Below are 15691 nucleotides of genomic sequence, written 5' to 3'. Positions count from 1 at the left end.
GTCCCGACCACACCGGGGCCGTTTCAACCTCACCGGGGCCGTCCCTACCTCACGGGGGCCGTTTCAACCTCACCGGGGCTGTCCCTACCTCACGGGGGCCGTTTCAACGTCACAGGGGCTGTCCCGACCTCACGGGGGCCGTTTCAACCTCACCGGGGCCGTCCCTACCTCACCGGGGCCGTTTCAACCTCACCGGGGCTGTCCCGACCTCACCGGGGCCATCCCAGCCTTACCGGGGAAACAGAAAGTTTGGCCCTCTGTCCCCTGCCGGCGGCTCCCCACCAGACAAAATCTCCAGGCGTTCCTGGTGGCTGAACATCCAGCACTCCTGCCCTCCACCAAGTGCACAGACTGCCTGTCTGCTGTCCCCCAGCGCCCCACGAGAGACTGGAACCAGTGGGCATGTTTGTGTGCTTGCTGGTACAGCGGTTCCACAGTGCCAGCCCAGTCAGGCCCAGCCCCGGCCTGCCCTGGACCCGACTCCGCCCCCCGATTGCATCCCTCCCAGATGCAAGGAGCTGAAATCTGCAGCCTGCTGGGATGGGCTCTGTACTTGGTGCCTCTGCACATCCTACTCAGTCTCAATGCGCTTCTTTCTATGCAAGGAGTTGAAATCTGCAGTTTGTTGGGTTGGGTTCTGTACTTGGTGTCTCTGCACATCCTACTCAGTCTCAATGTTCTTTCTCTCCTTCCAGTTGTAGAGCTTCCACTGGGCCAACTTTCCCAGGGTTCTGTATGATAGGTGTTTGTCTGATATTTGGTAGTTTCGATGTTGTTGTGTGAGGTAGCACGCACAGGTCTCTTCCGTATGCCGCCATCCTGGTTCTCCTGGGTCTGCTTCTTGAGTGTGTCTCCCATGGCTGTGAGCAGTTGAAGTCTGCAATTTGTTGGGATAGGCTGCAAAAGCGCAGGTGGGTCTTTTTGTGCACCTGGCACAGCTTGGATGGGGATGTAAATTGATTAGGGCTGAGACTCATGGAGTCGCCATAGCGGAGCAAATAGCACTGGCTGAGTCTCCGCGGCCCCTTGAATCTCTGCCAGGGCTTTGTGTCCCCCAGTGCCGGCGAGCAGCTGTGCAACAGAGTCTCCCTCGCTTTCTGATGGCTGCAAGGCCGTGCTGCCTCTCCCCGTAGGGTCTGGTGCCTCATGATCCCGCCTGAACCAACTCAGCGGATTTGAAAATTTGCAGAAGCAAAGGCGTTTCTACTTGTGAGTCTGGCACAGCCCAGATGGGAATGTAAATTGCGTAGGGCGGGGTCACAGGGAGTCGCCGTGTGGAGACTCAGCGGCCCCTTGCCTATCCAGGACACCAGGACTTTGCGTCCCCCAGTGCCGGCGAGCAGCCGAGCGCCAGAGCCTCCCTCGCTTTCTGACCGCTGGAAGGCCGTGCTGTCTCTCGCCTTGGGGCCTGGGGCCTCAGAGACCCTCCCGAACCAGCTCAGTGGATTTGAGAGTTTGTAAAAGCACAGTCATTCCCTCTTGTGCCTCTGGCACAGCCCGGATGATAGGGCGGGGTCTAAGGGAGTCGCCAGCGCGGAGGAAATAGCGATGGCGGAGTCTCCGCGCCCCTCGCCTCCCCGGGACACCAGGACTTCTTGTCCCTCAGTGCCGGCGAGCAGCCGCGCGTCAGAGCTTCCCTCGCTCTCCGACCACTGCAAGGCCGTGGCCGCCTCTTCCTGTGGGATCTGGGGCCTCAGAGACCCGCCCCGAGCAAGCCCAGAGGATTCGAGGGTTCGTAACCGCTTCTGATTGAAAAAAACCGCGAATCCATTTGCAGCCCGCCTGACGTGTGACTGCGTACCTCTGGTTTTGGTGCCTCCGTAGCTCCCACTCAGTCTCACTACGCTTCTTTCTTTTCTTCCAGTTGTAGATCTCCCACTGGGCCAACTTCCCCATGGTTCTGAGTGATGGTTGTTTACCTCATAGTTGATAGTTTCAATGATGCTGTGAGAGAGCAGCACGCACAGGTCCACTCCCTACGCCGCCATCTTGGTTCTCCCAGTCTTCTTGATTTTAATTTGCCTCGCCCTTTGTAGCTGCTTTGCTCAGGTCTGGATTCTTGTGTTCCCCACCTGATGATTGAAGACCTGCTCCAAAACCTAATGGAGGCATAATGCTGCCACCTATCAGATTTCAAATATGCCAACACCTGGTCTCCCTCTATTCCGTCAAGGCTCTTTGAATGCCCTTGGTGTACCTAGGATTCATTTAAGCAGCTTATCCCCCAGCTAAAGTCTCAGAATGGGATGAGTTCTCTTAGCTCTGGTCCTATCCAGGCTTCATGGTATCCCTTTTTCTCCTAACCATTGCCAAGGTGTGACTTACACCATGTAAAGAGCCAGTCCAAGCTTGAATAGTACCTGAATGAGAGAGATCTGTTAGTCCTGCTCTGGGGAGTCCTCTACAGTAGGCAAATATCACTTAATTTCAGAAGTGTTAGAGACAGACTGCAATGTGTCTGCAGATATGAACCAGGTTGATAAAAATGTTCGAAAACATGACAAGTGAGAAGCAGTTGAGTGAAACTGGGAAAGAAAAGAAATGGAAAGAAAAGAAATGGAAAGGAAAGGAAAGGAAAGGAAAGGAAAGGAAAGGAAAGGAAAGGGATTTAATAAAAAAAAAGTTAAAAAAAAGAAAAGGAAAGAAAAGAAAAGAGAAAGGAGATGAGAATAATGATAAATATAAAAAGGAGGCCAGGAGGAAGATGGATGTGATTTAGAAAGGGCTAACAAGGAATTTCTAAGATACTGGCAATATTCTGTTTCATAATCTGAGTAGTTAGTAATGGCTTTCATTTTATATATTTTTTTGAAAATTTACATTTATGATTTATAGATGCTTTTGTGTATCTCTATATATAAAAGGCTAATATGCAAAGTGACTCTTGGGAGTTCGACACCAATGATGGGAGTTAGATCGCTCACTATGACATGTGCTGACCACCAGGGGGTGGCACGGAATGAAGAAAGGCACCAGCTAGCAACTGGTGAAGGAAGGCCCTGGGAAGCCCAAAGGCCCTGTTCGGCTCTGATCACTGGCCAGGCCTAAGGACCCTACCAGTGCACATATGTCATGTACCGGGCCTCCAGTACAATAATAAAAGTAAAGGACTTCTAGTCAAGATGGTGGCATAGGTAAATGTGGTACCCAATCCTCCCATGATCACATCAAAATTACAACTGAACTAAAATTACAGAACAACCATCATTCTGAAATCTAGCTGACTGGAAATCATATAACTAAGGAATTTAAGAAGCCTCATTGAGACTGGTAGGAGGGGCGGAGACACAGAACACATGTGTGGTGGATAATAATCAGGAGGGATATCTTGGTTGTGAAGCTCCCCCCCCCCCCCCCCCACTTGAGGAGTGAGTGGTCATAGCTCCACATCAGGCCTCCTGAAACAGAGTTCCAGTACCAGGGAGAGAAGTCCCCATAACTTCTGGCTGTAAGAACTTGTGGGGATTGTGGCTGCATGTGTCCATTTGGGCATAAGTCACATTTTAAATGTATATGTGGCTATGTTATTGGACAGCACAGAATACAGAACATTTCCATCATCACAGACAGTTGTATTGGACAGTATTGACCTAAGTAGATCAGGGCTGCGTATTTTACACTCCTGAAGTATCTTGTGCTTTTCTTTTAGAGCACTTATCAAAGTTAATAATGAATTAATGTCTGTCTTCCATACTAAATTATTGGCCCCATGAAGACAAGAACTGTGTCTATTTCACTTACTGGTGTATGTCCAGTGCCTAATATAGTACATGGCAAGTAATGGACCCTAAATAGATATGTGACAAAGGACAAATAAATGAAGTTATATTCTAAACAAAAACTCTAGTCCATGGAATTTGGGGTTCAGACTAGAAATATCATCAGTAGGATTGGGCATAAGCAAATACTTTTGCATTCAAATTTCAGATCACTTTCTCTCTTTCTGACTATTTCATTATCTTTCCTGTAATGAAGAGGACAAAAGTATCTAGCTACTAAGATTTGGGGACCTGGTACTTTGATAATATTACTAAAAGGATGATGTTCAACATATAATCATTTCACAATATATGTAAATCAAACCATCCTGTTGTACACCTTTAACTTATATAGTGATGTATGTCCATTATTTTGATTAAAAAAACTGGAAATAAAACCATTTTATGTTGTTCTTCCTAGTCATGATCCATTTAAACATGTTGGTATTACTTATAACCAAAAAGATATTCTTATAACAAGTGAAAAATACTTAATGTCACTTTTTTAGAATCAGGATCATTCATTTTTTATTTTGCATTGAAAGATGAGAGAGAGGTTAAAGAGTGCAATTTTATTCTTTTATAAATTATGCAATAACATCCTTTAAAAAGAATAAGGAGCCCTCCTGGCACAGAAAGAGAATAATTAAAAGACTCTTGATTAAAAATAAAATCAAAATAATCAATTAAATTATAGCTATCATGGTTAGCAATGGATTACATGTAAAGTTTGATAATACTAGAAATATTGGTACTTGGTAATCATAATAGAGGGTGGAAACATTAACAGCAGGTAAATATTGTTGCCCTAGGCTGTCTGGAGCAGTGCTCTGATAGATGTGTTTTCACTGGGATTTAACCTTAGTTAATACGTCCACATCAGCTTTGTCTGCTTCTGCAAGGCGTTTTTCATGGCTCTCAACCAGGACATTGTCTTCCCTTCTTAGAGACCTCCTGGAAACATCCTTGGGAACCATAGCACCTGCCATGGTCACTTCCTCCAGCAACTTCCGTAGCCACTCCTGCCTTTCCTTCTTGGTCAGATGTTGACGCCGGTCATGCATAAGCTGTATTTCACCCACAGTTTTCCTCCTGTCCGGAACAGAAACAGAGCAGCCACTCCATTAGCGCTCCTCTTCCCATCATAATGGCAGCCCTAAAAATCCAGTCTCCAAGTCCTAGCCATGCAGAACAAGAAACAGTACTTACTGCAGGGTTTTCCCATCTGATTTTGCGAAAAAACAAATTGCAAACAGGAAGATCATTACTTTAACCATGTCTTTTGCAGACATCATCTTCACTAAAAAGGAAGAGCAAAAGGCAGGTATTTGAAAAATGTTTTTACTATTCCACACTATATAATTAAATTTAGCAGTTTACATTTATAACTACACAACTGAACACAGAGTGGTACAGCAACTAATTGCATTGGTTTTCATGGAGGACTTTTGGAATGAGCCTCTTTATTTTTTGTTTTTAAATATATTTTTATTGATTTCAGAAAGAAAGGGAGTGGAAGAGAGAGATAGAGACATCAATGATGAGAGAGAATCATTGATAGGTTGCCTCCTGAATGCCTTCTACTGGGTGTTGAGCCCGCAACCTAGGCCTGTGTCTTTAACTGCATTCAAACCCAGGACCCTTTGGTCTGCAGGCCGACATCTATCCACTGAGCCAAACAGGTAGGGCCAACCTCTTTATTTTACAGATACATTAGTATGTATCATATGTACACATAATTTGACTTAGAAATTAGATTAGTTTTAGTTTCTAGGTAAATTAGTTTTATTTTTTAGGGATCTTTTTGAGAGTTCTTGTGCAAGTTTTAATATATGAATTTTAAGCCACATGAGGAATGAAAATGCTTACTTTTTAGAAATTTCTCCTACATTTATGCTGCTTATGACTAAGTTCTTATAATTTGTTTGGAAAATGGATAATTCTCTTACTTAGGTAAATTATTAACACTGTTTATTTACTTAGAAAATTTCTTTTTCATAAGTCAACCTCATTTCAGTCACTGCAATAATAACCATAAGTACCAAATTAATAGTCTGTGATTTAGAGATATTTTTACTAAATTAGTGCATACTTCTATCATTTAAAAATGTGTCAAAGTATTATTAAAAATCATCTAGTTAATTATAAGAATTTAGAGTTTTGGCTTTATATAAAAAGCTTGTTTCTTTTTTCTTCAGCTTTTCTTAAAACTATCTTGTCTGAGTATAATTTTTAGCACTTTCCTCTTTTGTTCATGAAGCTTTTCATCTCAAAATAGACTAGTCTTATCTTAATCTGCACTTCAGTAATTGCAAACCCTATTGTTATAGAAGTGCTTTTTTTTAATGATTAATGTTCTCTTTTAACATACACATAGAGTCACTATGCACTCATATTTTAAAGGGAAATGGCTTTATTTTTGAAGTGGTGGCATCATATTGAAGTAGTATAAGAAATAGAGCAATATGAGGAGGCGTGATCAACCCAGGAGCCAGAGAAGCCCGCAGGGAGCTGCACCCCCGTGTCCTGGTCTGACCTCCCTCCACCATCACCATCATGCCCAAGAGGCAGGCTGAAGGGGATGCTAAAGGAGATAAAGCCAAGGTGAAGGAGAAACCATGGAGAAGATCTGCCAGGTTATCAGCTAAACCTGCTCCTCCAAAGCCAGAGCCCAAGCCTAAAAAGGCCCCTGCAAAGAAGGGAGAGAAGGTACCTAAAGGGAAAAGGGAAAGCTGATGCAGGCAAAGGTGGGAATAGCCCCGCAGAAAATGGAGATGCCAAGCAGACCAGGCACAGAAAGCTGAAGGTGAACTGTGTGCATTTTTGATAGCTATGTATTTCTGGTGACTGTACAGTTTGAAATACTATTTTTTACCAAGTTTTATAAAAATGCAGAATTCTCTTTTACTTTTAAGCTATGTTGTTAGCACACAGAACACTTCATTGTTATTTTGGGGGAAGGACATATAGTACTACTAGAATGTCTCCAAAGCTGGACTGACATGGGGGGAAATACCTTTCCCTTCTAGTTTTGAGTAACTTCCTCTTGGTTCCTGGGAGCAGGGATCTCTTGATGTTGACACACATTAGCCATCTTGGCACAAACACCTTGTCGTGTGGGAAACTAAAATTCGTTTTTCTGTCCTTTTCTCCCTCTCCACTTTAGCATAGACTTTGGCTCTCTTAAGCCCAGAGACCTATTGGGACCTGACCCAAAAACGTTGATTTCCAGTCGGTTGGGCAATCTGAGCTTTCCAGTGTCACCACTTATGGCCTCCCTCAAAAGAGCAGCAGTTCCTTTTTAGATTGTGGATCTACAGATCGATGTTCTCTGCCATTTTCATTTCATTTCCTGAAAGTTAGGGTCAGCTTGTGAAAAGTTGTTACACAACATGCTCAATGTGAAATGGCAACCCTCACTCTAAACTTTCCCTATTCAGAGCATCAGATGAAGACTTCACTGGGTTTTGTGGTGGCTTTCTGATATTGGTAGCTCATTGAAGAAGGGAGTTTGAAAGCTGTTGTATACTCTTAATGATTATCTGCCCATATCCTGCCTGAAATACCATGATTGTTTGTGAAAAGTATCTTCAATAAAGCTGGAATCAGTTTGGAAAAAAAAAGTCATTGTAAGAAATATAATCTACTACATTTATTTTCACTGTGCGATATAAAGCTTCCCTGTGCAATATAAAGCTATTGATGGAGCAACAAATACATATACTTTGATTTGGGTTTATGTTATTTTTAAAAAGGCACTGTAGCTAGAAGACGGGAGCATTGGTGTCTAATCTTACCTCTATCACATTCACCTAGTGATTTTAGACATCTCTGCTTTGTTTCCTATTCCTAATAGAGACAAGCTTCTTACAAGAATGTCATGAAAAAGCTGAAAATCAGCTTTTTACAGTTCATGTAGAGTTTTCAGAATAGAAAGTGAAAAAAAGCTTTATTAAAGGGAATATTCAGTAGTAAAACTGTTTCTCCAGCTCTTGTATACAACTTGAGTTCTCTGTGAGTCATAAAACAGTTTGATAAGGGTATTCTGCAGGAAAAATAGACTACTAACACAATTTGATAAATGTATATTGGTTATTTAAATCAGAATGTTTTATTCCTCATTAGTCTGCTTTATTTGAAAATTTCAGTAAGATACCATTAAAGCATATGAGGCCAAATTATAATTTTTTGTGTGTAATTTCAGATAGATTTAGAAAAAGCAAGGCTCCTCAAAAGACTTTCATCACAAAAATAAATGATTTCAGAGTATTTTAGAAACATACTTTTATTTTGTGTTGTGAAATTTTGTATTAAACACTAGTGACCCCGTGCAGGAAATTTGTGCACATTTAAAGCGAATTAATTAGAGGAAATATTTTAATATTGCTATTTTTTCTTTCAGTCGTGACATTACGGTGTCCTGGCTAATTTCCATATTCCTCTATTATATAGATAGAACTCGCCTTTCACATTGTAACTTGAACAAACAGCATTTTATTTGTAGGAAATGATGCACATGAAATAATACCTAGATTATAAAAAATAGTTTATATGAGATTTAAAACATAAAGTAAAGATTACTCACCACACAATGTCTTAGGACAATATCTTTCAGGTATATTAGCAGCTGGTGCTCTCTTAAAGTTGAGTAAACTAGAGAAAGCTGATGAATTGGATGGTAGATGCTTCAGTGTGACTTATATGTAGGTCTTCCTCTCAGCAAAAGAAGCTTTTATGTTGTTACAGATGATATCACTCCCAATTCTCTGGATCACAAGTATAGGACAGAACAACAGACAACCCGATTGGATGATGCCCATTCCTCTTAAGATTTAGATCATTATATATTAACAGTAACACAGTATGGGGCTGGGAAAAAGAATTATGCAAAGATTTCTAACAAATATTGAATTGCAATTCTGAATTCTGACTGGGTTAATGAATTTGTATTATTAAAAAGACTGATTTTTTTCATTACTTAAAGAATACTTTATTAGTTTTTGTAATCAAACCCATGTAGATTAAGACCTTACATGTTTAATACAGCGAGTTACCCCTGTACAAATGGAAAAAATTATCTTTAACGTTTCTAGACCAATATGGCTGTTAATTTCTGTTCAATGCCAACCCAACACAGTACAACTGGGATAGTTTTGCCAAAGTTGACAGCACAGCTAAAGTTTCCAAAAATTCAAATTATATATGTATGTATGTGTATATTTATATTTATATTTAATTTATATTTATATAAAAAGACCAATAGCAGTATGTTATGCATCAATAGCAGCAACAGCTTTTCCAGGTTCTGTAGTCATCTGAACAAAATTATAGACATCTAGCACACTCCAATAATAATAAAAAAAAAGAAGTAAAAAATAAATCTCCAGAAAACAGCAAAGTTCTGTTACTGTTGTGGTTCCTGGCACCATTTTTTTTAAGCTTCTCCATCATCATCTGGAAAGAAAACATTCTAGGATAACATCATTAAAAACAGCTCTGATAAAGTACGGTCACTACTACGTATCATAAGGCAGGTACAAGGTATTTTCCATTCACAGAGGTATGATACCGTACTGCCCTACGTCTATAATACTAGAGATACAATTAAAAAGGCATTGTTTGAGACTTGATTCTGTTTTCCCAGCAGAGGCCCCAAGGGTGGAACGGCAGCTCTGGGAAGACGCACCTTCTCAGACAGGTTTTCCTCTCATTAGTGGCACAGTTCTAGGTACGGACTGCTCTTCATGAATATCACCTAAAAACCGTTTCAGAAAGACCAAAACGAACAAACAAAAACAATAATCCACCCCCCCCCCCCAACACACCTCATTGGATTCATATAAAGATGACCAAGTGGAGACAGGCAAGACTCGCCCCAACCAATATTCACCAAACCCGCTGTGTGAGTGATCAGCGCTCCACAGGAGAGAAGCGCAGCAACACTTCACAGCTTGGGCCACAACCGAAGCACAGCATCATCTCAAAAAGAAGCAGTAGCCGGGCACTGCCCACCTGGGCATGTTCAGGGTGCTGACACCACTATTTCACCACCATCGGGCGCTCATCCAGGAAGAAGGGAGATCAGTTACTATACTTTGTGTTCAACTCAATTACATGTTATAAAAGCAGCAGGCTGCCCGGGGCAGACATACGCAACTCTGTGCAGCCCTAGTTCTTCAGCTCCTCACCACTGCGCCCACCAATGGCACCACCACATCCACAGGCCGGTAGGGAGAGTCACTGCTGTGTTACCAGCCTGGACCAGGTGCTATTTGGGCTGGGCTACTCCTCTGCAGTGTTACTTTCTTGGTTTCTGGTGTCTTATTCTAACCATAAGGACTGAGTTCTAAATGGTACACACTCCAAGAATGTGTGCACGTGTTTGTATGTAAAGACAGACTGAGATGCATGGCCATCTAAAAAAGACTGACTTCAATGATTTATGGTGAAGTCATCATTTTAAGTAAAACATCATCATTGAAAATAAAAACTGAAAATAAGTATATGTTTATAACCATATTATTGATACAGTTACTATGAGGATTATAATGAATCATATTATGTTATTCTTACTTTACAAGCCATTTTCAACTAATCCACATCAGTCCTGGTCATCTTTTAAAAAAATAGATATAGTGCTTTTCTTAAAGGTGTTAAAATATTTTGAGAAAATGCTTTTAGTATACAATGAATGTTAAGGACTTCAAAAGTGAAATAATTTAAACCCTTATATAACTTACATTTTAGTCATCATTTAATTTGCAATAATAAAACATTTGATAAGCACTAACTATATGTAGACTTTACATATATTATTCCACTGAGTTTTCCTAGCAATCCTTTCAATAAATACAATCATTAGCCCCATTTTCACATGAGGACACTGAGCTTTGGAAAGTAAAGAAAATGGAATTCAACGAAGGTCTCTATGACTCCAGAGTCATTTTTATTCTTATTACCTCAGTTTCCCCCTAGAAACACAGTCCCTCTTTGAACTCCAGTCTTCTTGATTTTAATTTGCCTCGCCCTTTGCAGCTGCTTTGCTCAGGTCTGGATTCTTGTGTTCCCCACCTGATGATTGAAGACCTGCTCCAAAACCTAATGGAGGCATAATGCTGCCACCTATCTGATTTCAAATATGGCCACACCTGGTCTCCCTCTATTCCATCAAGGCCTTTGAATGCCCTTGGTGTACCTAGGATTCATTTAAGCAGCTTATCCCCCAGCTAAAGTCCCAGAATTCGACCAGTTCTCTTAGCTCTGGTCCTATCCAGGCTTCATGGTATCCCTTTTTCTCCTAACCATTGCCAAGGTGTGACTTACACCATGTAAAGAGCCAGTCCAAGCTTGAATAGTACCTGAATGAGAGAGATCTGTTAGTACTGCTCTGGGGAGTCCTCTATGTAGGCAAATATCACTTAATTTCAGAAGTGTTAGAGACAGACTGCAATGTGTCTGCAGATATGAACCAGGTTGATAAAAATGTTCGAAAACATGACATGTGAGAAACAGTTGAGTGAAACTAGGAAAGAAAGGAAAAGGAAAGTAAAGAAAAAAAGAAATGAAAGAAAAGAAAAGAAAAGAAAAGGAGAAGAGAATAATGATAAATATAAAAAGGAGGCCAAGAGGAAGAGGGATTTGATTGAGGAAGGGCTAACAAGGAATTTCTAAGATACTGGCAATATTCTGTTTCATAATCTGAGTAGTGAGTAATGGTGTTCATTTTATATTTTTTCTTAAAAATCTACATTTGTGTTTTACACATGCTTTTGTATATGAATATATATAAAAGGCTAATATGCAAAGTATCCCCTTGGGAGTTTGACCAGGAGATCTGGGAGTTCCATCCTTCACTATGGCATGCGCTGACCTCCAGCGGGCAGCACAGAATGAAGGAAGGCCCTGGCTAGCAGCTGGGGAAGGAAGGCCCCGGCAGGCAGCCCGAAGGCCCCATTTGGCTCTGATCACTATCCAGGCCTAATGACCCTACCCGTGCATGTATTTCGTGCACCAGTGTCTAGTACAATAATAAAAGTAAAGGACTTCTAGTCAAGATGGTGCATAGGTAAATGTGGTACCCAATCCTCCCATAAACACATCAAAATTACAACTAAACTAAAATTACAGATCTATCTGAAATCTAGCTGACTGGAAATCCTATAACTAAGGAATTTAAGAAGAAGCCTCATTGAGACTGGTAGGAGGGGCGGAGACACAGAACACATGTGTGGTGGATAAAAATGGGGAGGGATATCTTGGTTGTGAAGCCCCCACTTGAGGAGTGAAGGAGTCATAGCCCTACATCAGGCCTCCCAAAACAGAGTTCCAGTACCAGGGAGAGAAGTCCCCATAACTCAGGGGTCCTCAAACTATGGCCCGCGGGCCACATGCAAATACAAATATTGTATTTCTTCCCGTTTTGTTTTTTTACTTCAAAATAAGATATGTGCAGTGTGCATAGGAATTTGTTCATAGTTTTTTTTTAAACTATAGTCCGGCCTTCCAACGGTCTGAGGGACAGTGAACTGGCCCCCTGTTTAAAAAGTTTGAGGACCCCTGCCATAACTTCTGGCTGTAAAAACTACTGAGGATTTTGGCTGCTTGAGACCATCTGGGCACAAGCCACATTTTAACTGCATATGTGGCTATGGTATTGGACAGCACAGAATACAGAACATTTCCATCATCACAGACAGTTGTATTGGACAGTATTGACCTAAGTAGATCAGGGCTGTGTATTTTACAGTCCTGAAGTATCTTGTGCTTTTCTTTTAGAGCACTTATCAAAGTTAATACTGAATTAATGTCTGTCTTCCATACTAAATTATTGGCCCCATGAAGACAAGAACTGTGTCTATTTCACTTACTGGTGTATGTCCAGTGCCTAATATAGTACATGGCAAGTAATGGACCCTAGATAGATATGTGTCAAATGACAAATAAATGAAGTTATATTCTAAAACATACAAAAACTCTAGTCCATGGAATTTGGGGATCAGACTAGAAATATGATCAGTAGGATTGGGCATAGGCAAATACTTTTGCATTCAAGTTTCAGATCACTTTCTCCCTTTCTGAGTATTTCATTATCTTTCCTGAATTGAAGAGGACAAAAGTATCTACCTAGTAAGATTTGGGGACCTGGTACTTTGATAATATTACTAAAAGGATGATGTTCAACATATAAACATTTCACAATATATGTAAATCAAATCATCTTGTTGTACACCTTTAACTTATATAAGTGATGTATGTCCATTATTTTTCAAAAAACTGGAAATAAAACCATTTTATGTTGTTCTTCCTAGTCATGATCCATTTAAATATGTTGGTATTACTTATGGTATTCTTATAACAATTGAAAATTACTTAACGTCACCTTTTTAGAATCATGATCATTAATTTTTTATTTTGCATTGTAAGATGAGAGAGAGGTTAAAGAGTGCAATTTATTCTTTTATAAATTATGCAATAACATACTTTAAAAAGAATAAGTAGCCAGGCTGGCACAGAAATAGGATAAGTAAAAGACTCTTGAATAAAAATAAAATCAAAATAATCAATTAAATTATAGCTATCATGGTTAGCAATGGATTACATGTAAAGTTTGGGAATATTAGAAATATTGGTACTTGGTCATCATAATAGAGGGTGGAAACATTAGCAGCATGTAATATTGTTGCCCCTAGGCTGTCTGGAGCAGTGCTCTGATAGATGTGTTTTCACTGGGATTTAGCCTTAGTTAATATGTCCACATCAGCTTTATCTGCTTCTCCAAGGCTTTTCTGATGGCTCTCAACCAGGACATTGTCTTCCTTTCTTCGGGGCCTCTGGGAAACATCATCCTTGGGAACTACAGTTGCTTGGCGGGAAACAAAATTATGCACATCCTGCAGCTTCTTCCATAGCCACTCTGTCCTTTCCATCGCGTTCAGATGTTGACGCCGGTTATGCATAAGCTGTATTTCACTCACAGATCTCCTTCTGTCCGGAACAGAAACAGAGAAGCCACTCCATTAGCTCTCCTCTTCCCATCATAAAAGCCAGCCCTACAAATCCAGTCCCCAAGTCCTTGCCCTGCAGAACAAGGAACGGTACTTACTTCATGGGTTTCCCATCTGATTTTGCAAAAAAACAAATTGCAAACAGGACGATCATTACTTTAACCATGTCTTTTGCAGACATCATCTTCACTAAAAAGGAAAAGCAAAATGCAGGCATTAAAAATATTTTTACTATTCCACATTATGTAATTAAATTTAGCAGTTTACATTTATAACTATACAACTGTACACAGAGTGGTACAGCAACTAATTGCATTGGTTTTTATGGAGGACTTTTGGAATCAGCCTCTTTATTTTACAGATACATTAGTATGTATCATATATACACATAATTTGACTTAGAAATTAGACAGATTAGTTTTACTTTCTAGGTAAATTAGTTTTACTTTTTAGGAATCTTTTTGAGAGTTCTTGTTTTAATATATGAATTTTAAGCCACATGAGGAATGAAAATGCTTACTTTTTAGAATTTCCTCCTACATTTTATGTTGCTTATGACCAAGTGCTTATAATTTGCTTGGAAAATAGCTAATTCTCTTACTTAGGTAAATTATTAACACAGTTTATTTACTTAGAAAATTTCTTTTTCATAAGTCAACCTCATTTTAGGCACTGCAATAATAACCATAAGTACCAAATTAATAGTCTGTGATTTAGAGATATTTTTACTAAATTAGTGCATACTTCTACCATTTAAAAATGTGTCAAAGTATTTAAAAATCATCTAATTAATTATAGGAATTTAGAGCTTTGGCTTCATATAAAATGCTTGTTTGTTTGTTTTTTTGTCAGCTTCTTTTAAAACTATCTTGTCTGAGTATAATTTTTAGCACTTTCCTCTTTTGTTCATGAAGCTTTTCATCTCAAAATAATCTTAATCTGCACTTCAGTAATTGCAAACCTTATTGTTATAGAAGTGCTTTTTCTTAATGCTGAATGTTCTCTTTTAACATACACATAGAGTCACTATGCACTCATATTTTAAAGGGAAATGGCTTTATTTATTTATTTTTGAAGTGGTGCATCATTTAGAAGTAGTATAAGAAATAGAGCAATATGAGGAGGCGAGATCGACCCAGGATCCAGCAAAGCCAGCGCCCTGCTGCATTTCACCCCTCCTCCGTCCCTACACCTCCTCCTCTGCATCCCTTCTGATGTCCTGCCACCATCGCCATCATGCCCAAGAGGAAGGCTGAAGGGGATGCTAAAGGTGAAGGAGATGAAGCCAAGGTGAAGGACGAACCACAGAGCAGATCTGCCAGGTTATCAGCTAAACCTGCTCCTCCAAAGCCAGAGCCCAAGCCGAAAAAGGCCCCTGCAAAGAAGGGAGAGAAGGTACAGAAAGGGAAAAGGGAAAGCTGATGCTGGCAAAGATAGGAATAGCCCTGCAGAAAATGGAGATGCCAAGCAGACCAGGCACAGAAAGCTGAAGGTGCTGGAGGTGCCAAGTGAATTGAGTGCATTTTTGATAGCTGTGTATTTCTGGTGACTGTACAGTTTGAAATACTATTTTTTATCAAGTTTTATAAAAATGCAGACTTTTGTTTTACTTTTTTTCTTTTAAGCTATGTTGTTAGCACACAGAACACTTCATTGTTATTTTGGGGGAAGGACCTATAGTGCTACTAGAATGTTTCCAAAGCTGGACTGACATGGGGGGAAATACCTTTCCCTTCTAGTTTTGAGTAACTTCCTCTTGGTTCCTGGGAGGAGGATCTCTTGATGTTGTCACACATTAGCCATCTTGGCACAAACACCTTGTCATGTGGGAAACTAAAATTCATTTTTCTGTCCTTTTCTCCCTCTCCACTTTAGCATAGACTTTGGCTCTCTTAAGCCCAGAGACCTGTTGGGACCTGACCCAAAAAA

At 40.3% G+C, this 15691-nt stretch overlaps 2 protein-coding genes and 2 pseudogenes across 2 annotated transcripts; 2 read left to right on the top strand and 2 right to left on the bottom strand.

Moving 5' to 3' along the window:
* Window positions 1–4603: 4603 nt before the first annotated feature.
* Window positions 4604–8686, bottom strand: LOC102428696 (parathyroid hormone-like). The gene is made up of 3 exons (XM_023754515.1): window positions 8484–8686; window positions 4968–5063; window positions 4604–4850 (listed from the first exon to the last, which is right to left on the bottom strand). Exons 1-3 carry the CDS (start codon window positions 8576–8578, stop codon window positions 4604–4606), a joined length of 438 nt encoding a protein of 145 aa, XP_023610283.1. The 5' UTR covers window positions 8579–8686.
* Window positions 6300–7003, top strand: LOC111826213 (annotated as a pseudogene).
* A 4794-nt stretch (window positions 8687–13480) lies between the features above and the next one.
* Window positions 13481–13951, bottom strand: LOC102428376 (parathyroid hormone-like). The gene is made up of 2 exons (XM_023754514.1): window positions 13861–13951; window positions 13481–13742 (listed from the first exon to the last, which is right to left on the bottom strand). Exons 1-2 carry the CDS (start codon window positions 13944–13946, stop codon window positions 13481–13483), a joined length of 348 nt encoding a protein of 115 aa, XP_023610282.1. The 5' UTR covers window positions 13947–13951.
* Window positions 13952–14998: 1047 nt separating this feature from the next.
* Window positions 14999–15358, top strand: LOC111826214 (annotated as a pseudogene).
* The last annotated feature ends 333 nt before the right edge of the window (window positions 15359–15691 follow it).

The sequence above is a fragment of the Myotis lucifugus genome, unplaced genomic scaffold, assembly GCF_000147115.1.
Source record: "Myotis lucifugus unplaced genomic scaffold, Myoluc2.0 scaffold_61, whole genome shotgun sequence".
Taxonomy (NCBI): domain Eukaryota; kingdom Metazoa; phylum Chordata; class Mammalia; order Chiroptera; family Vespertilionidae; genus Myotis; species Myotis lucifugus.
The sequence above is the reverse complement of the archived record's forward strand: the minus strand, read 5'-3'. Positions and strand labels throughout refer to the sequence as shown.

Excerpts from the sequence above, each read along its gene's own strand:
- LOC102428696 (XM_023754515.1), bottom strand. The coding sequence starts at position 8,578 with ATGGGCATCATCCAATCGGGTTGTCTGTTGTTCTGTCCTATACTTGTG. Across the intron at positions 5,064-8,483 it reads TGTAACAACATAAAAGCTTC|TTTAGTGAAGATGATGTCTG; the intron begins TTTTGCTGAGAG and ends TTGCTCTTCCTT. Across the intron at positions 4,851-4,967 it reads TCAGATGGGAAAACCCTGCA|GAGGAAAACTGTGGGTGAAA; the intron begins GTAAGTACTGTT and ends TGTTCCGGACAG.
- LOC102428376 (XM_023754514.1), bottom strand. The coding sequence starts at position 13,946 with ATGATGTCTGCAAAAGACATGGTTAAAGTAATGATCGTCCTGTTTGCA. Across the intron at positions 13,743-13,860 it reads TCAGATGGGAAACCCATGAA|AAGGAGATCTGTGAGTGAAA; the intron begins GTAAGTACCGTT and ends TGTTCCGGACAG.